The sequence below is a fragment of the Mya arenaria genome, chromosome 7 (assembly GCF_026914265.1).
Source record: "Mya arenaria isolate MELC-2E11 chromosome 7, ASM2691426v1".
Taxonomy (NCBI): domain Eukaryota; kingdom Metazoa; phylum Mollusca; class Bivalvia; order Myida; family Myidae; genus Mya; species Mya arenaria.
The window spans coordinates 46,853,998-46,875,509 of record NC_069128.1 but is presented as its reverse complement, the minus strand read 5'-3'; the positions used below and the strand labels follow the sequence as shown (position 1 = coordinate 46,875,509).

Genomic DNA, 21,512 nt, shown 5'->3' with positions numbered 1-21,512 from the left:
ATACGTCTCATGAATTCCACACGAACATAAGGGTGGGGGAACAATATCTTTAACAAAGGGGTTATGGTTCAAAGAACTGCATCAATTCCGTAAGCGAGTATGAATGACCTGTTATCGACGTTTTTCATAATAAAACATACTATTTGACTTTTAATTATCCTACTTTAGGTAAACTTTAAAATCAGAAACAGTGTCAATGTTTTGTGCTTCAGCTGAGAGACAATTCCATGCTAAATTGAGGAATGAACGAATTTATTCATATAAAGTGACTTGTGTGTACAAAGGCAAGAAATATTGGATGCGTTTCTAAGTGACCTTATTGATGCTTGACCGACTGAAGTAGAATACCATTATCAATGCCATCGGGCCAAGATGCTTTACCACAAAGAGATTACTTGTGAAATCTTTGATATTGGAAGGTACGATAGCAATGGAATCAAGTTTAGCATCATCATTAGTTAAATCAATTTCTGGTATGTCTTGTTTTGAATCGTCAACGTAGGTCTAAAGGACAAGGAAACCATTAAGGATTTCGGCCTTGCCTTGGTCGTTTACAACGCACTAGCCCTCTAGTGGGTTAAGTTGTGGAGGAATGCCTTACGATTTAGCTACTTCTGGTGTTACCTTTCGAAGCAAGTGAATCAAAGTATTTCAATTTTGAACACCGAATCAGAGCGACAACTTCGTTGCGCAATTCGCGAAACTTAGTCCCATGTATCGGATAGTAAGTGCGTTTGACCTTTCGATAAGCTCTTTTGCGTTCTCGAATTTTTACTTTAATGTCATTATTCATCCAAGGAAGATTAATAGTTATTAACTTGTTTGGAATACAGCTGTCGGAAATATCAACAATTGACCAATCAGTGTCAAAAATCTTTTGGCAAAGTTGTGTATAGTTTCCATTGTCAGATTTCTATATTCTACGACAAGTGACCTTCTTTACCGATTTATGGTATCTAAAAAATCCAAACATTGGGCAATGAATACGAATGTTTTGATATAGAAATGGCTCTCCAACTCCACTATGGTCCAAGGTGTCTGAGTTAGCAACAAATAAGAGATCGATAATTGTGCACTGTTTTTCTGTTAAGTGTGTTGGATATGAGATGCATTGTTAAATGGCTAACTGTTGTGATAAGGAGTTGCTTTTACGCCCCGAACTATCAACTAAACTATTCAGATTGAAATCTGAAGAGTAAACATCACCTACGTCGCTCGCTAAGCCCAGTAGGAACAAAAGATACAGAGTAAGATGGAAACGGCTGTTGTACCTATATTTTACATTTTGGCCGACGTTTATATTTGTTTGCCAATTCATGTAATTGAAATTATAAAAATGAGATATGCTAGTACAATCGTCGAGACAATGTCACAAACAAGGTCAAAGAAGGGGGAGAGATCAAAGAACATAATGATCATGTTTATTAATAATCATGTGAAAGTAAGTATGGCGGACATAGCATATCTGATATTGTACCACATATGAAGAAAGTTGTCTATGTTCATAAATCTAGATGTATTAGGTCATTTGACAAAACATCAGAACGCCAAAAGGCTGAAGTACTAATAAACAGACGAAAAATCTAATTGAATGTTGGAGGCGTAGTCACGTATATAATGTAAAAAGGAAAAATAAGAATGTCTAAGCATATCAATGACATTTCATAGTATTACATGACAATATTTTAAGAAACAAAATCCATGTACAGACAACTTTGTATTGCGATTGAGTGATGCTCTAAAGCATGTATATGAACAAGAGGCAAATACTATTGCTTTGATGGCTGAATATTAATTTTTGACATTTTAGACTATGTGATCACATTTTAGAGAAACACACGTTTTTAAACTGGATTCCAGTCTTATTTAAACATGGCAAATATTTAACAAATGAAATAATTTTGTTATCAATTAATTAAATAATTATATAAGTTTAGGAAGACACAGTAATTAAAGTAGTTTAAAGTGACTACAAAAACAAAGTACATTAATATAACTTCGTGAAATAATATGTAATAAATCATATTAACAGTAAACCCATTCTTGTAAATATATTATTTGTTTTGAAAAAAATAAACAATTTGTTTCGTTGTATAACAATCATTTTTGTTTAAAAAGCCGCAATGATAAAATTTCAATTATGTAAGTTAATTTGAAAATGCTTCAATAAATCATAATTTTGAAGTTAATGTTTGAGTTTAAATGACGTAAATTTATGTAACAGTGACCGGTTAAAGTATTAGTTAGTAATGATACAAAGGATCTTATATAAACAGGTGAGATAAATATATTCACTTGAATCGAGTTACTAAGCCGTATGAAAGTGCAGATAGTATTATTCAGGTAAATAAAAAGTTAAGTACCCACTCGTGCAGCAAATATCTTCAAATATTGGTCGGAAACCGTGGGTGAAGGATGCATGGACGGACAGACGAACTATATTCCACCCGTTTGGGGATAAAAATTTCAGGTGTTTTAATACTAACATTTATAAACATAATGTTTAATGTTTTCAGTTATGAGTTAAGAGTGACTTAAGCTTTGAATGATAATAAAAACATGAGCATATATGAAAATATAAATACAAAGTATTTATATCAAGAATTATGGTATTTTTAATCAAAAATAAGCATTTATGGTATATAAAATAAAATTATATTGATTGTATGCTAAACTATTACCAGAAATACAATGACCTGAATAAACAAATTGTATTGTGTTGAGTTCAACTGGACATTTGAGACATATCTCCAAAGTCATATTATAACTTAAATACTTTTATGTTTTAACTGCTTTAGCATAGAAATAAAAGATCCTATAGTTTTAAAGTCCCAGTCTATAAAATAAAGCTAAATGAAAGAAAATGTGAACTTAAATGGCAGTGGTTTCATGTACTTGAATGTATTTATTTCGATATTAAAATACTTTTACATCGATATCCAATTGATTTCAAAAGCATATAAAACCTGTTTATAACAATATTAAATTCATAAAATTATGTTAATTCCCGAAGTATGTTGTTGATCATTTTAGAAAGAGAAATGTGACATAATGCCCTCCTCCGTCAGTACTTATTTCTTTATTGACTTTATTATAATTTTCAATAAGCGATTGTTGTGCGCGAAGCTAGCACCGTAGTACCGCATCGCAATACCACCCCTTGCTCGTTTTTAAGGCATACGCACCATAATAGTGTCAGAAAATAAGGCAAATTGGCATTGCTATCCCGTATAGCCTAAAATCCTAGGGTATTCATATGTGCCATCACCTAGGGCCAGGTCTCGGCTACACAGTGACTTAAGTCCCTATGGTCCCCTTGCTTGTTTCTGCGAGAACAAATCTTACATGATACCTCGAGAACAATACTCTTATTGTACTGTTTGATGTTGATACGGTGCTAGCACTGCGGTGATATTGTGATACGGTGCTTACTTTTCGCACATTTAGCTATTGTATGTAATTATCTTAATGATACATATACTAATATAAACTAAACTAAAATATATACTGCGTATCATTATATACAAAATGTGCATTCCCATTACCCGAAAAAGAAAAGAAACATTTTCAACCTTTTTTGACACGTGACCGCAGTGATATTTTGAATGTCATATAAGGCCAAATAACTGCTTCAATATTTTGGCTAAATCATGACGTTATTGCCTCCCTTATACACATACAGCAGTGACGTCACTATTCAATGTGTACACAAACATCAGATGACAGGAACTGTCAGCAAGTAAAAATGTTTGAATAAATGAATTAAAAACAGTTTAAAACTTTTGTATGTACTTAATTTTGTTAGGAATAAAAAAAAATCATATGATATTTATATAATTTCCTCACACTTTGTGAAAATTGTTTTGACGAACACTTGTACTATTTGGAAACATATTACGTAGTTTAATCATAGCGATTTCAACTTTTTGTGTATATAGACCAAAAATATTCATTCCATTTGGTTTCTTTTTCAACATATACCTCCGACTTCAAGAGTTTCAAAAGGTATAACAGCCTTTGCTAGACGTAAAAGGATTATTATAATCGTTTTACCCTGCATCCTGTAGAAATTCAATGTCACACTGTCTGTACACCATATTTATGCACTAGAATACGCAGAAATTAGTAGGTTGTATAGAAACAATTTAATTTTTAACAATACAACTATCCTTGATATTTCTCGTATTGATATACCAGATCCCAATCTAGGTATTCTCAGGATTTCTCCTAAATTCATGAAATCACCTGTTATGAATGTGGATACAATCATTATACCCAACTTTAAATATATGAAGGTTGGATATACTGATTATATGAATGCAGAAATTCCCATCATATTGTCCCTTTTTGTATCGATATATGAGTTGATCAAAAGCTGTAGTGAATTGAGATTTACATAATTTGAATTGTTATAAACGTATAATGTTTTCACTGGCAAATAAATGACATTATAAAATTGAAAGTCTTCCCATCATCACACGGCGGCTGGTTGTCATGTTTAAAGTTGCAGTTATCTGCTTAACAGTGGGTTTGCATCAGTTTCCCCCGGACAATATTGTTGTAAACTGGATCTTCTGCAAACATATGGAAGGGATTCAGAAAAAACAGTCGAATTGATTACATACATATTGAAACTAAGATATGGTGTGATGGATCAAATCAATAATTACTATAATGATTTAAAATTGAGCTTTCATACAGTTTTGTGTGATTTGATTTCATGCGCCATTTTCATTAATTATTAAGAAATCTTTTAATAATTGTTTTGACTTTGTTGATCGTTATACAATTATGAACACATCAACAGATCACTCCAATCTTCAGGAATAAACCATTCTTTTAAATAATGTATACAGCATTTATATACTTTTCTTGACATTTTCGTAGTGCCTTTGTGACTTTGAACTCTTCTTATCCAACGCCGTGTAAATGTGCGATTCGTCAGGCCTAAAAGATAACGTAAACTTGGTTTTACCCACAATGAACTGGTTATTGTTATATGGTAACGGTAAGGGAATTTCTGGAGACTGGTTAGTACAATTTACAAGAAATATTTTCAAGAAGTACGTAACATTAAAAATAAATCGATTATCAAAGACGATATTATATCCTTATTAACTTAATTAGGCGAAATATATACACTTGTGTAATTCAAATCCATCAATTCGGCACACAATTCTGTTTGATTCAGTTTGTTGTAGACATCAATAAACACATGTGCCAAGAAAATATAACATGTACCTTTTTACGTTTATAACTTGATTGGTGTGTTATTGAGAAAAGGCTTTCACATGACTGTGTGGTAATTTATAGTATTTGACTCATATGTATCGAATGGGAAATACCGTAATGCTTGAATAAGTGAAATCTACAATCCTATTAAAATGTCTTTTTCTTCATGCCGAATATACATTATCTTTTATATTTCAGATGTTTAAAAAATGTGAAAAACATTCGATGATAGACTAATAAAATCTATTATAAATTCAGTTCATATCGTGACTTTATTTCGTCCTACAGTTTCAATATATTATTATCATGTTTTTATCTTACCCATTGTTTCCAGTTTCTGAAAGGTTAAACGATTATAAGCAATTAAAATCGTCTGATAAATGTAAATCAGAGTATAAATATAATTGAAAATCAAATTTACTTTAAAAAGTGCAATTTCAAAATTCCATGTTGAAGCTTATTATAATGTTTTGTATATATATTTGTAAATTTGATATACCATTATTTGTCATTTAATACGGAATTTATTAAACATCTTTTCTTAAACTAATAAAAACCAAGACTTATCGAGTTAAATAAGAAATTTGATATTACATTAATCTTAACCATTGTGGTTATTTCAACAGTGGCTGTTTGACAGAATCAAACATATCTCTTTGTTTAATCATCAAAGATTGAAAAATACTAAATAAGAAAAAAAAGTATTACTAACTAAGAGCATCGTAAGTCGATGCATTCGTTGGCAAAGACACGTCCTCGTACGCCTCTGGAGCGGCATATGTGAGGTTGTCTGTACCGGATCTATAAAACGAAAAGGGAAATATGCCCACTCACACTTTAATGCATGGAAACTATGCTTTGTAGATGGAGACATGGACACCAGTCGCATAATTTTTCTGATTTTTAAGTCGTATTTTATTTAAACAATGTTTACCTCCTACTATCATGAACGTAGTAAACGTTAACATAACGTTCGAGTTGTTATACTATTACTTATAAATGGAAGTGTCAACAGCAAAACAAAATGTACACTTCACGCAACATTTCTTCTTTCAACGCATAACATATGTTTAATAAACACTTGAAATACTACTAAACATTGAACAATGAGCTTTTTAAATAAAATAATTTAAACACCAAAACATGTTGTGCATATTTCACAGCGTAGTATATGTAACAAAATGGCGCATTGTGATTGTATACTCATGGAAGTAATATTCAGAACAGGGCCAGTATACAATATTGATCTCATCATTATCCTTAGACATAACTCAGTGAATTCTTTCAGCAAGCTAGGTATACAGGCCAATCAAAATACTTAGTTTCTTATTTTCAATTTAAGCTTAATCTAAGTCGGTTATTGAATACGGTACCTGGTCTTAATTGGATCGAATAACGATGCAGCTAATCGAATTGTGTGCTTCTCATAAATGACATGTGTAGTGAATCATTGGGGCCTGCCTTAGTCATGCGAATAAATAGTGCAGAGTGAGCTAGTAGAGTCATAGTTATTTGTGTATAGGTCAAGGTTATTGACGAGCCTTCTGCATTTTATTAAATGTAAAACTGAAATGGTATGTTTAGATTACTTCCCATGCATCAATAGATGTTATTACACCATCAGTGATGTAATAAAAAAAGCTTTCCTAATTGCGCTTGGTTTTCCTTTTTCAATTTAGATTTGTCAGTTCTTATGTTTGGCCATGGTATTTGGTAACGGTTTTATAGTTTGAACATTCAATGTTTGACTAAAGGTCAAAGTGACCAAAATCTATACATTTTATGTCGCAGTAATAAACTATAGCTCTACGTTAGAACTGACATATGGTGCAAGGACTACAGTATACAATGAGTCGCTTGCACATAACAATAGTTTACAATCTAGAAACTGATTGACGTCATAATATGCTATGTCGGAAGGCAACATTTTGTAAGTAAGTTTTCTTTTACTTCACCATTTTAAATGAAACAAAGGGCAGTCTTTGCCGCTTAAATAGCTCCGCCTGCGTTCTATAACCGAAGATTGATAAGGTGAATACTTTCATAAAACACTTCGACAAACCTGTTTCCAAAATAATGTTTTGACAGAGCCCCTCAGACCGCCGTATTTTGAAACGGTTTGTCGAAGTGTTTTAAGAAACTAAACTTTGGAAACAATATAATCGTTAATAAGATCGTTAATAATCACAATGAGTCAGTGCAGACATTTGCTACTAGACTTGGGGAATAATTTCATAAAGCTTTCAACTGACATTTAATAAGGCGATCTGGAAAAATATCACTGAAAACAGCGCTTCACTCTGGTTTGAAAAAGTTAACGAATCTTCTGATTATTCACCAAAGAACTTATACGTTTAAGAAAGATAAAAAGATATTTGAAATATACATGAAAAAAATGCCACTCCAGAACAGCAGAAAGGCTGAAAACAGGATATTAACACTGTAAAGAAGACAAAAGACTCATTTGAATTCAATGAAACAAGTATCTGCTACAGAAGCTTCATGACAAATTGATAGGTCTGAAAGAGAGAGATAAAAATAACGAAATGAAGAACGAGGTTGAAACCATGGTTTTAAAGGAAAGGGCAATAAAGTTCCAGGTACTTTTTCAAGAAACTGAAAGGACAATTGCTGGCAATACACTGATGCAAACTTTGATTTATTTGAAAAATGCCAAAAGAGCCGTCCAGCCATATAAACACAGGTGCTTTGCGAGAACTGCAAAAACGGTTACAAAAAGCAAGTTCCCATGATGTGTAGCCAACCCTGGTTATTTGATGATGTTTTATATTGAAGAAATTAATGCAGGCGATGACCTACCTAAATCTTCTACACGTCTCTTCTCCTAACTCCACCAGACGATAAATATTTTGTCAACATCCCAGCCAAAATAACTGTTGCGGAAGAAGTGTTTTCAGTAGATGACAATTACATTGGTTTTTGCATTAATATCAAACAAACATTACATTTAGCAAGTGACATTCCATTTCGGCAAATGCATAGGCGTCGACCACCATCCCTGTTAGGAGAACCAGAAAATATCTGTATTGCTGTATTTGTGTATGTGGTGTTTATACGCTTGAGTCTCTAGTTTATTGTCGTTTGTGCCCTTGCCGTGTGCCTATTAACAGGTTTTTTTTATGTTTTCGATTATTTAGCTTTTTTATTGACATGAAATCAAAGTCCCATCAACTTGAAATTGACGGAATAAATACACAAAAAAATGCATTTACTGCTGTATGAAACAACGAATTCTATGAATGTTTTTGCATGGCATTCGGATTAACCAACGCACTTGCTGCTTACCAAAGTTCCCTCTTTTATTCGTCTGTGCACGTAAAAAGTACTGTGAACACTCTGTTGGTTAATGTTCGGACATGTGTTAGGTTATGCGAAACTGGTTTAAACCCCATGAAAACTCAAGAACATTCAAGTGTCGCTCTGGCCCTTAACTTGTTCCTTTAAATAGTGCTTAGATATTTGACTACTCCCAAACTGAGCTGCATATTGAATACCATCCAAGGTTTCATATTTCACAATCAAATGTTACTTAAATTGTAAGAAATACAACTATGAAATAGATATATAAGTAGTACCAACGATAGTCATCTAGGCAAAATAACTTAATTTCAACACATACTAATAAACAATGATACGTTTCCCATCAACAAAATAACGGAATGGAGAACACTTACTCCGGTTTTCTATCAGCAGCAGCAGCAGCACCTAAAACAACGATTTTGGGTTCAAAGCAATAAAATAAAACATTGAAACAGCTGAAATATTAACTGTATTGTGGGTTAAATTTCCATTCGAAAAAAACATTGCTCTACTCTTTTATTTACCAGCACATGTATTTTTAATCTTGCATTATTAAGCACCTGCAAAATATGTAAACACTGAAATTTTGAAACATCTGAATCTTTGGCCCTCCTAACTCATTTTAAATTTGCACAGGGCTTTTTATTTATACATGAATTTCAGTTATTATCTGTAAATAACATCTTTGTTCTTAACCCTTTTCGTCAATGCCTTTGCCAAGAACTAAAACACAATTTTGTAGTTTAAATACAAATAATACCAATAGAAATTCGAATAAAAAGTTGTCCCGAAAGTAGTATTGTTTTTAACATGTCATGCATAACAGATTTAAAGGGCAACGAAGAGCAGTCGACAACTACCGAGTGTCAGTGGTACATGTAAACTGGGTATTCACACGACATATTTTTAATCTAAATAACGCGACATCTTTTTCGCCGTAAACAATACACACCGGTACAAATAAACAAGCCGATGCAAAGATGAATTGGAAACTATGAAATTTCAAAACGACTGCGTTTACTATTCATCGCTTTATTAATATACTTGATGTCATTAAGTCATTACTTGGCCAAAAATGTTGATCTGTATATAATGTATTATAACGTTATTTGTAATATTTATGTTTTTTTTCTGAAGCAAAATAAAGCATATATTAACATCGAATTTACATTATATATCAAGTATAGTTACAGTTAAGTGAGTATTTCCGTCTGAGAATGAGAACGAAGACAACAATGATCACAATCGCTCCGACAGTTCCGCCAATCGCACCTCCAACAGCAAGGCCACTATTTGTACCAGGTTCGGCTGAAATTAAAAACAAAATATATTATATTGAAATGTAGAGATTTTCATTAGTATACAGATCAGTAACTGCTTTTCATTTTCGCCTTCTCTATTGATGATTCAAAATGTGCATATTTAACCTTCAGCCAATACCAGCAGACATCGTAAGATATCTGGATATCATTTAGGTTTAACGTTCAGCCATGACAGCTCGAAAATATTCATCCGAATACATACCTTTTCTTGTTTGTTAATTTATATTGTTTATCCTCCTATGAAATTGTATAAACTGAGTACTTGTTTCTAAACCTTAAATATACTAAGGCGAGTTATGCCTGATAGCTGTCATTTTAAGAAAGTGTCGTACCTATCGTAGTTAGCTCTGGTATTCTGACGGAATTTATTCCGTTACAGTTGATTTCTTTGAAAATAATTTGACTATTATCCAGTCGATCCTAGTTCTAAATAATATTATGGGATTTGCTGTTTTTGATAACCGTTTAAAGGAGTGTGAAATTGGCCATTTAATTAGTTACCTGCTTTTTCGATCAAAGGTGGTAGCCCTGACATTTATAAATCGCATTCTTGCATGAGTAGTAGTTTTTGTTGTTGTATGGCTTCTTGTGGGTTTTATTTATTTTCTGTTTGTTTTTGACTTAAACAAGGCATTCGTTGTGGTCGATGACAACTTGGTTTCTCCAAGTTACTTAATTTAGTTTATGTTTCGAAAAACGATGGAAACAACAGAAATACAACATTTAAAAACGACATTTTACTGAGGCACAAAGATATAAGTCAATGACAAACAGGCCAACCACCCTCAGTAGACAACAATAGGTTGATGACAAATAGATAACAACAACATATAGTTTTCAATCCATTTTGAGGTTGCCGCCCCCAAACGGCCTGTGAAATCAGGAGTTCACTGTCGCTAACACCGTTTTATAACTATCCAGACAGTTATTCCAATATATTTTATATATAGCTTTTTTTCTTGATTTATCATAGCCATCTTCATTTGACGACAATTAAATATAAAGCAAGACAAACAGAAATTGGTATTAACGACACGATTAAGGTACATCGATTTATGAATGTAGCCAGCTGAAGCAACAATGCTTACTTCACTTAAAGTACGATACATACATATTCTTAAATAATAGACGTTCAAAATGGGAGTTCTAATCCCTTAAGGACTAAACGGGTTGTTGAAAAAACAGGGGGTGTTTTGAAAAACATTGAATAAAAGTTTATATTATATTTTACCATGAAACGACGAAATCGTTTTGCACAAAGCATTAAATCCAAAAAAACAACAGGTTTTACCTATTTCATAGAATTCTGTAAATAAACTTCTAATGAAACAGAAAACAGTTTTGCATATGTGAATTTTAAAAGAAAGTAATAAACACTTTTAATACAAGGACATATACATTTAATGACATCCAAGGGTAATTTATCTTGTTTTCTTATGATCATTCATAGATATGATATGCTTTAACCCGGAATCCCAATCAAAATGAAGGACCCAAAATAGAGACATATCAATTTGAGCGTTAAGGATTTGCCATATAAATACTAGCTGATAAGTCGTTTATACAAAATGCATGTTACAAAGTGGTACAAAGATTTTTGAACTCTTGCATACATACTAACATTTTCGCAAATATCGACACTGTTGCAGTAAATTTACATATTACTGACCGTTCCAAGGCGGTACTTAACAATTATTGATAAACATACCTAGATTTTTATATAAAGTATGATGCACTGTGTTGTTTGTGGAGTTTTGTGCTGTCCTATGTTCTTGTTTGTGATTTTATGTTCTATGTCTTTGGAGTTTACCCATGTGCAATTAAACCGGGTTTATGTTTAAACGTTTTACTACTGAGCTTGTTTCTGCAGCTTGTTACATAAATATTGCCTAGCAATACAATTATATTCTCTGTAGAAATACCTGTAAGAGTTTGAAACGTATCGTTCATCGATGCAGTAGTGCCCTCCTTGTTCGTCGCATAGATAGAAACATAGTACTCTGTTCCAGGAACTAAATTCTCTACTGTGTAAAACATCACTTGTGTGTTGTCATGTTTTACGATTCGTGTAAAATAAGCATATACATCAACCAGTTTTCTGTAGGAAATATGAAATTTCTGAGGAGATCCATTGTCAAATCCTGGTACCCAAGTCAAAGTAGCAGTTCTCTCCCCTATAGTGTCTTCAATGGCGCGGAAGTCCGTTGGCAAATCAGGTTTTCCTGCAATTAGAATTAACGGAAGCTAAAAACTAATTAAATGATTAATTAAATTTCCAGCCCGTGAAGAAGTAGTTCTAATATAGGTTTTTTATTTACTCGTCTTTTATTGCAAAAAATATGAGCATGCTTCAATGAGATTTTATTTATGCATCTATGTTCAAAATGATAACAGTAAATGCACACATATTTTAAATATTATTAATTGAACACGGCATGAACACATGACCAAACTAACACTGAATTAAAATCCTGAAAGTTCGAACGTGTAAATAAAATAAATATGAATAAACATTGGATTTAAAGCATACATGGGTATTCGGTCACCACTCACTGTCAAAGATCTGTATAAAAAAAAATATTTTGATTGTAGATGGGTCGTTTCTCAGGTAAAGAGTGAAGACCATGCTTTGTTGTGGACAGATTTTAGGCGGGCGGGATAAAACAATTATAAATGGTTGTCTTGTTGTTATTCCAGAATGTTCGTACAGTTTACAAATATATTTTATATATGATATAACATCAAATTTATCTTCAAGCACTTGTTTTAGTTTGATACTTGTTTTGAAGGACAACAAACGTTCGAACATTTAGGATCAAGCTCAAACAAACGTTTGAAAGACAGGATAATTCATTTTTCAAACAAACGGTTATTTATTTCCCAAATTATATTTATTTAAATATATGCTACATTTTCATGATATTAAATTATTATTTTTTGCAACATTTACTACTTCAAAGAAGATGAGTTTAGTTTTGATCATGGGAAAGGAACTACCCTTGAGTTTAAATTATTTCTGAAAGTTTATATTTTCACTCTTAAGTTTACAGTTGTTATTTCACTGATAAAACTCCCTAGTTTATCGAAAAGCAAGTGCGAAAAGTTTAAAAATAAATAATCTTGATGTTCAAGACGTAATAAATTGTACGAATATCCGTATTAAAAGCGTTGCAATAAAGAGCAAATCAGAAACTAGGGTAAATGTTCTAAGATCGAAAACGGACGAAAAAGGATATCTTTACATTGTGATATGTATATGAAAAAACTACAGAAACAAGCCCAGTAGCCAAAAGTTTAAACATAAACCCCGTTTAAGGGCACTGGGTAGACATCGAACACAAAAAAATACAATCAAGAAACATGGAACAACAGCACATCCCTCCACAAACAGCACAGTGCATAAATGTAAATTTACTGGGGGTTTAAACCATTCTGCGCCCAAAACCTTACTCTTGTCCCATCAATCCAAAATGAAGTGAAAATATCATAGATAAATCGTATACAAAGTATGCATTAACTTGAGGAAACTTAATAATAAAACAAATAATAAAAGGTGAACCTAAATAATAGGTAAGACTTAATACTGTGATCAAGTGAAGTCGTATGTTTTAATAAAATGAAAGTAATATACCAGTTGGATTAAGGTGTAACCATTCGACTAGTGGATCACCAACTCCGTTCGACACAGACAATTGGTACATTCTGTAGTCCTCGATCTGAACGTCCAGCACCGTTAAGTAACTTGATAGACCTTCTGTGTCAATTATAAATTTGTTCATATCATCCGGCAAAGGTTCACAAGACATGCGAGTCGTACACCGCTTCCAGACAAACTGTGGCACAGGGAAGGCGACTATTGTGTAGGCTAGAGTTGCATTCACATGCTGGCGTGCGGTAAAATTAAGCTGAACATCCGCTCCAGGTGGTCGCCTTGCCGAACCTGAAATACCAACGTATATTTGATTGTACCCATGCCAGATATTACAAAAGAAACCTCCCCATTCCAAAACATCATATTGACCAACAAGTACTCCATTATATTAAATGAGAAACTGCCTTTTGTGTTATCTCGGAAACTTTGTATTGTAAGGTGATGAATTACAGCAACTGCTAATTTCATATAAACAAGGATAATAAAAATTACTATAATAAGTGTAACAGGAATTACTTTTCATAATGTACGTATGGTGATTGTTTAAATATCGATTTTGTAAGAGGATTCCATGACTGTGACAATATCTTAACACATATTATGACAGAACAGCATAACAATTGAAAATGTTATAATAATTTCTCTATCAAGTTGATAATAATCAAGGGTAAGAAATCTATCATGTATTTATTTTGCTTATTTTCATATGAATACATAATAAGCGAATTGCAAGGAGAAAGAAATGCGGAATGAAATTGAATGTTTTAATGGTTTAAGCTCATAACAATTTCTAATACAATTTATGTAACAACTATCACAATACAAAACATCATACAAGCGCACATCATGTATAAAATAATTATTCTTGCTTTAAAGATAACAGAATGAAACATGTATACATGTGTACATAATTCTCTCCGAAACTGCAAGTTATTGAAAATTAATGTGTACTAAATATAGTTTAATAAGCAAAAAAGTAATTTATATATTCTTGAAATGTTGATTTTCAAATTTTCTTCAAATAACCAGAACTACTGGGTTGACACCCTTAGTAGACTGAACCCCTTTTGGACACACATACTGTTTTCACAAAGTAGCCTCTGTGTTTATAGATTTAACCTTACTAATTGTCAACATGAGTGTTCAAGTATAATACATGAATAAAATTGACTTCATATATAAATTATCGATCTTATAATTGCTGTATTGATGAAAAACCTATGAGCAGATAAGTCTAATTGCCTGGATTACTTATAGTGCAATACATTAGCGATTGAAAAATGATTCGAAATTATATTCGATCATCGAAAAATATGGTCAAACCATTTTAATCAATTTTCGATTATGCGGCCTAAATGTAAAAAAAAAATCATAAAAACTGTTTAAACTTAGTGGTATAAAATAACAAGTGTGCATAACAATAAATGCATAAAATATGATGTGTTTTGTTTACATTTATTTTATCAATTAGTTTGGTTTTAGCTGAATACCAAATAATCTATGCTTTTGTTTTATAATATAATTCTATTTAAGAACATACATCGCCAAATAGCGATAATCGATTTTGCAATTGAATATCGGTGATCTCAGTATAGCTTCCATGATAACGCATGGTACCAGTCTAGCTTCTATGATTACGCATGGTACTAGTCTAGCTTCCATGATTACGCAAGGTACCAGTCTAGCTTCCATGATTACGCAAGTTGCCAGTCTAGCTTCCATGATTTATTACTTCTAGCCATGGGGATGGTTTGAGATGGGGATCCCTCCTGTATCCACATTCATATGTTAAGTCACAATATCTAACGGTCGGTGAGAGGTCTCTTCAATCCATCCTGTTTTGTCAAAATCTCTGGGGACAACCTGGCCTGTCCATCCTTTTCATTATAATCTCTTACTCAGCCATGCTGTTGTTTAACAGGCGTTTGCACACCTCCCCGCCAAGTGGTTGGCGAGAGGGGACAACCCTCCAGCATCATCCCCGTTCATATTCTTAGTCACAATATCTAAACCTGCCAGTGTGTTGACCCTCACCTATCTAATCCATCTTTCTAGTCACAATTTCGCAATCCGTTGAAGAATGTTGCAAAAAAATAAATAAGCGCTACAACTCATCTGTTAATGAGAACTGATTACTAAACTCATCATACCGTTACGTGACCAGTTCTGATAAGTTCAGCATTGTTCGAAATCAATTCGGTTAACTTAAAAGCGATAAATACATCATTGGCAAATTATGACCGATAAGTTTACTATTTGTTGTTTACATATTTCGTTTTAAAGCATACTTTGACATATGTTGGAACTATTGGGCGCTATTTAGCATCACGTAGCGTCAGTTATGCATGTAATTCATTTTACGGAGACGGCCGATTTGACGATGACAAAAATAACCGAATGCAGTTTGGTCACGCTCTGGTGAAATGTTGGTGTCGGGAAATCACGCGCTTAAAATTATTTGGAAAAAAACACACACGTAAATTTCTGTTCCCATCACATTTATGTATTTTCCAAGTAGGGGTACTTTGAAAGAAAGAAGTCCTTCTTTATGCACACATACATGCAGCTTAATTTAGACTTAAGCGAGCTTCGCTCACTTTTAAGCCCGTATTAACCTTTTTAAGAACGTTTTTAATTGGTAGTTCAGATATGATTTAATTGTTCCAACGTTATATATAAGTAAAACATACGTGCAATTTCAAATCATGTGAGCAATTTGATATGATGATTATATCCAATGATGTTTTGTCTCTTTTTGAACACGTCTGATACTTTGCCCCAATTTTTTTTTAAACATCTTAAGTCTGTTATAACAGGATCAAGATCAGCACACTATTTTTGATCTGGTATAAATTTAGTAATACAGTCGAAACCCGTTGGCTCTATATCGCTTGGGTCGAATTCCTTGTTGGCTCGAACTGGATGTAAAGACCGATTTTGTTTTACTCTTTGCAAGTATTTTCGCGATACTCGAAGTATTTTGGCCGGTCCCTGAGATATCGACACAACGAGTTTCGTCTGTATTTCCCTTTTTAAGAGTTTGGGGGCCATTAATGGATATGATATTTGAGATGAATAAAGAACAAAAAACTACTTTTTGTTTTATAAAATCATATTTAAGTAAGTACTTTTGCTAAATGAAATAAGATACTTAAGTGAGTTTAACTTAAGAATGTTCGAAAGATTGGGGCCAGCAGTGGATCAATTGTTGCTCTGGGGCCGTATTCAATAGCCATCTAAGTAACACTTTTCAACTAAGTGAAAATTGCCTTTTTTCTAATTTGAATTCCAAGAAAACGAACAATGTTTGGACACCAAAACAAGAAAATGGTCTAAACAATGTATGCATATGAATAAATCTGATGGAAAAAGTGGGTATTTAAAATAACTGATGTCAGATATTATGAAATTCTCACTAAGTTGAAAATATTCACTAAGAAGCTTATTGAATACGGTCCCAGGTTGATACCAGTTAGGTATAACACAGTGTTACGTACCTGTTTCAGATAAAGATTTACATATTAGGTTTGGTTCAATCGTTTGATACCATTACTTATGTGATTAACTACAGAAAAAAAGCTCAGTAGCCAAATGTTTAAACATAAACCATTTAAACCATGTTCAAATATTTAGACGTATATGTTTAACCTTACCAAATGGACTTATGAATAACTATAAACTTCGTTATCAATATGCTAATCAGCTTAAACTAGCATACGTAAATTCATATTGCTGTGCAAGACAAGCGCATATTGATCGGACATGTAACTCTGCCTTATTAGCCTTATTAACAACATATTGTTTACACGACGCGCAGAACAATTAATAAAAAATGGATGTGTTTAAACTGCTTACATACATGATATTAACATAACGACTTACATTTTACAAATAAGCGCACCGACGCGTTTTTCGCCTCTCCATACTGGTTGTATCCTGAACATGTATACACTCCAGCGTCTGAACATTCAGCCCGTAGTCCATGTACGAGTTGATGTACTCCAGATTTTGCAATTATTGCTTTACCGTCTTTTGTAAGGTTCATATTCGAGCTGGGATCACTATCTAGCAAACATTGCATGTGGTTTAATGAATGTTCGTCAATTTCTACGACTATATGGGAAACGTTATTGAGTTTTAACACCAAATTTTCCGGCCCATCTGAAACGAAATAACAGTTGACAAATAATATGTTGACTGGTTAGACTACATGCTATATGTTTCAAAATTAAGTGGACATAATAATTACATTATTCTTTTTTATTTGAGTTTAATGCAGTTTAGTTGACGATATGATGACATGTGATAAATATACATGTGTTCAAAATGAAAGAATTTGAATTTAATACATTTTTGAAAATTTGGTTTGTCAATATTGCAGCATGTGACTTTAAGATAATACAATAAGTGTCAGAACCTCGATCAATAACTTGTATAAGTAAAAAAAGACAAAACCAGAAACTACAAAATCAAAATGTTAAAAAACAATTTAATTCCTAGTTCCATCAACCAAAGCCATAGTTTAGAAAATCTAAATATCCTTCTTCTTAAGTTCTCGTCTCGTATACAACTTCGATAGATATAAAAGCATAGAATCAATGTGCAAAGCGGCTGGATAAGAGTGTGTAGAATATTTTATTTTCTGTGTTATTTTGTGCACAAATAACAGGTAGAAAACATAATTTTGCCTAAAATTCTCTTATTTTTCAGCTTTTTACAAATTTATCCCTCATTTATAAGCTGTAATATATTTTGGCAGACAATTAAAGTCTACATTCTAAAAACTGCAATGAGAATCAGACTTTTTGGATTAAAACTCACTTTTTGCTCTTATAATCAAACATTGTGCTGAAATTTAACATGCCAACAAAACGTGCTGACCATGCGGAATGTTTTTGTTAACTTTTATAGAAAAAACCAAATGGAAGCTGAAAGAAAATCAAATTGTTTTTACACATTTTCAATTTCATGTGTAACTTTAGCGTACTGTTAGGCTGTACGCAACCTTGTTTAGTTGCTAAACTATGTTTCCCGCTCCATAAACGGTTGTTTTTTGATAAATATTTGAAACATTTTGGCCGCGGTTAATTCATGTAAATAACGGTTGCAAAATCCTTTAAGTATATTATAAGTTTAAAGGACTAACCTAAAGTGCTTTTGAAAGAAAGATGCAGGGACGGGTTTACTTATAGGTACGTTATAACTAAATCCAAATTAACAGAATGTGATCCAGGATGCCCTCTCTATATCAAGATTGAGAACGCTACTTCAAATTTATATCTTGGGTATGTGTGAGTGATGCACATGAGTAAATGTATTTTATTGGTACTAGAATTTGCTGTCTTCCTGCGTGATGCAACATGTATCTTTTGAAAAACAAACGGGGCAAAACCTCAAAGAGGGCTTTGAACTGAATTTGAAGGAAATGTATGGTTGCCATATAAACGCTAGAAATGTCATTGTTTGCAATCCGATTTGTTGTCATTTTGAATGTATAGGGCAATTAATAAGCAGTGTGTAATCTTTAGTAATCAACCACAAATAATGCAACACCAAAAATGAAATAATTATTACTTTCATTTTAATTAAGTTCTCGAGTTATCTTATGCAAGCGCTATTATAAAAACAATTTGAATGACAAAGAAGGAATACATAAATCAGGAATCAATCACTTGCACAATTAGTGTAAATATAAGGATAGGTGTTAAAATGTTTAGAGTAATTATGTTCAGTTTTGGCAAATGGCAACATAAACTATCTAAGCTAAACAGAACCTCTATAATATTTATTTTATCAGAACATGAACGTGCTTTTTGGGTAGTGATCTACTAGGTTCACTCGGAATCTAATGAAGCTTATTGTATCACCTTCCATAGGGACAACATATAACTGGAACTTAACACTGCCGTATATAGGCGACAATGGTATACACTGGTGTAGTTAGTGATTCAATTTTTAAATGAAACTACGTTTTTGGAAGAAAAAGACATACTGGCCTTCCAAAACATGTTTTTCTCTCTTCAAAATCATGATTTCACTATCACAGTATCTCGAGTAAATGTTTATGCACTGGTTCTGAATAAAAACAAACAATTATGTCATTGTCGTTATGATATGATGCGCATGATGCTAACAAAATATACTCACAAAGAACATCCAGATAAAATGTTGCAGTATCATACTGCGTGTTCTTCGCTGATTCCAACGTTGGCAGGAGAATGCTGGACACGTTGCACGTGTACCTGGCCTCGTCAGTTGGCTTCACGGACGGAATGATCAAGTACTGTGTATACTGTGTGACCCAGGATGCATCTGTTCCGGATTTCGTCCACTCAAAGTCAACATTTGAAGGGTTTCCCGGTGTGTACAAGCACTGGTAAACAAGTTTTTCCCCGCGGACTTTAGTAACGTTCTGCAAATACCTCGCTTTCGGGCCATCTGAAATATTCAAGAGCCTGTATGTATATATATTACAAGGTATACAGAGGCAAAATTTAAAAATCATACATTCGATAACTAAATAAACCAGGAAAAGGGACGAGTTGGAAGGTATCGTACGATTGTCAGATTTAGTATTTTTTGATAAAAATGTTATTGTTTTCAATCTATCAGAGATTGCACATACCAATAGTTTGTTTATACTAATGTTAATCTTATAAAATGTTAAAACAACAGACATAAGTGCTTTCTACAACTATTGTGGGGTTACAAGTTTAATAAGAATGTAAAAAACGAAATTAAACTTTTAAACATTTGGGAACTTAGATGAATGACTTGGTTATTTTAGTATGACAAGCCTTTGATATCATTGAGTAATACTGAATTAGGCCAAAGGTCAGTTGATAAGCTCCATAGCATCATGCACTGAAATAAGTGCATGCTGTGGTATAATACTATTAAAAAGCATTTCACATTACACAATACGTTGATGTAAAGATCAGATGACGTGTTCCCGCGCACCGGGCCGTTGTACGTCGTCGGCATGTAGTTTTCAGCAAAACAAGACACGGACTGACTTGCATTTAGACCTCCTGTTACATTCCAGATTCCCTCTCTTGGGGAAGGGTGGACTGACCATGTGTACGTAGATGGAGGAGAACTATCCGCCGTGCAAGACAACCAGAAGGCCTGGCCGGCTAGTATCTTCAGTTTGACTGCTATTTTCATTGATCCAGTAACACTATAATGGTATTGAAATGTTACACCAATCGGAGGGCCTGAAGACAAAACAGTTAATTATATAATACGTATTTTGCATTAGTCGTTTCTAGGTTTGAATAGAATGGTATGTTACGGGACCTTCCAGTTTTAAAACTGTTTTACCACAACATATGTTTATCCATAAACTGTTCTTAAAAGTACGATATTTCCTCAAAATTCAACAATTCATACGTACGCCAAACATTTATTTGCAAAAAGGAACTATTGCTTCCTTTAATAGGACTCCTGTTTGTTTCCGTCATAATGTTGTTCGCCGTGCACTGAACTGTGGTGTTAACTTTGAAGCTGTTGAGGGATAGTAGCTGGCTGTTTGTCTGTGGCTCTGTCCAAGTGTAAGTATTGGGGGTCGGGTTGGCGTCGGCCTCACATGTCACTGACGCTCCGTCTCCAAGGACAATTGCTATAGTGTTATCAGTAATGATTGGGCCTGTGGTATTTCCGTATTTGAATGATGGTAGACGAGGTGGATCTGCAAAAACAAACGGTCCCTTTCCAAGTTATAATATGAAAAAGGACATCAGATCAAAGTGCATGAAACTTGATATGTACTGAGTTGTTTGTGGAGTTTTCTGCTATTGTTCCATGTTTCTGGTTCGTGGTTAATTGTTTTTGTGTTCTATGTCTTTGGTGTTTACTCTGTGCAATTAAACGGAGTGTTTGTTTCCACAAGTTAATGCATACTTTGATAAGATTTATCATTTATGTTTTTACTTTTATCAGAATTGTAGGGATAAGAGTGAGGTTGTGAACACAAGCTGTTTTAA

The 21,512-nt window shown here is 33.2% G+C and overlaps 1 protein-coding gene across 1 annotated transcript in view; it reads right to left on the bottom strand.

Annotated features, from left to right (window-relative positions):
- Nucleotides 1–1,405: 1,405 nt before the first annotated feature.
- Nucleotides 1,406–21,512, bottom strand: part of LOC128241191 (nephrin-like) — a 40,824-nt gene continuing 20,717 nt past the window's right edge. The window contains exons 5-16 of the mRNA XM_052958151.1: nucleotides 20,924–21,217; nucleotides 20,445–20,744; nucleotides 19,675–19,965; nucleotides 17,410–17,688; nucleotides 13,507–13,815; nucleotides 11,798–12,097; nucleotides 9,745–9,861; nucleotides 8,928–8,958; nucleotides 5,945–6,033; nucleotides 5,554–5,569; nucleotides 4,868–4,947; nucleotides 1,406–4,574 (exon numbers count right to left, since the gene is read on the bottom strand). Of these exons, the coding sequence (XP_052814111.1) occupies nucleotides 4,519–4,574; nucleotides 4,868–4,947; nucleotides 5,554–5,569; nucleotides 5,945–6,033; nucleotides 8,928–8,958; nucleotides 9,745–9,861; nucleotides 11,798–12,097; nucleotides 13,507–13,815; nucleotides 17,410–17,688; nucleotides 19,675–19,965; nucleotides 20,445–20,744; nucleotides 20,924–21,217 (2,162 nt within the window). The 3' untranslated portion in view covers nucleotides 1,406–4,518. The remainder of the gene's footprint in view (nucleotides 4,575–4,867; nucleotides 4,948–5,553; nucleotides 5,570–5,944; nucleotides 6,034–8,927; nucleotides 8,959–9,744; nucleotides 9,862–11,797; nucleotides 12,098–13,506; nucleotides 13,816–17,409; nucleotides 17,689–19,674; nucleotides 19,966–20,444; nucleotides 20,745–20,923; nucleotides 21,218–21,512) is intronic.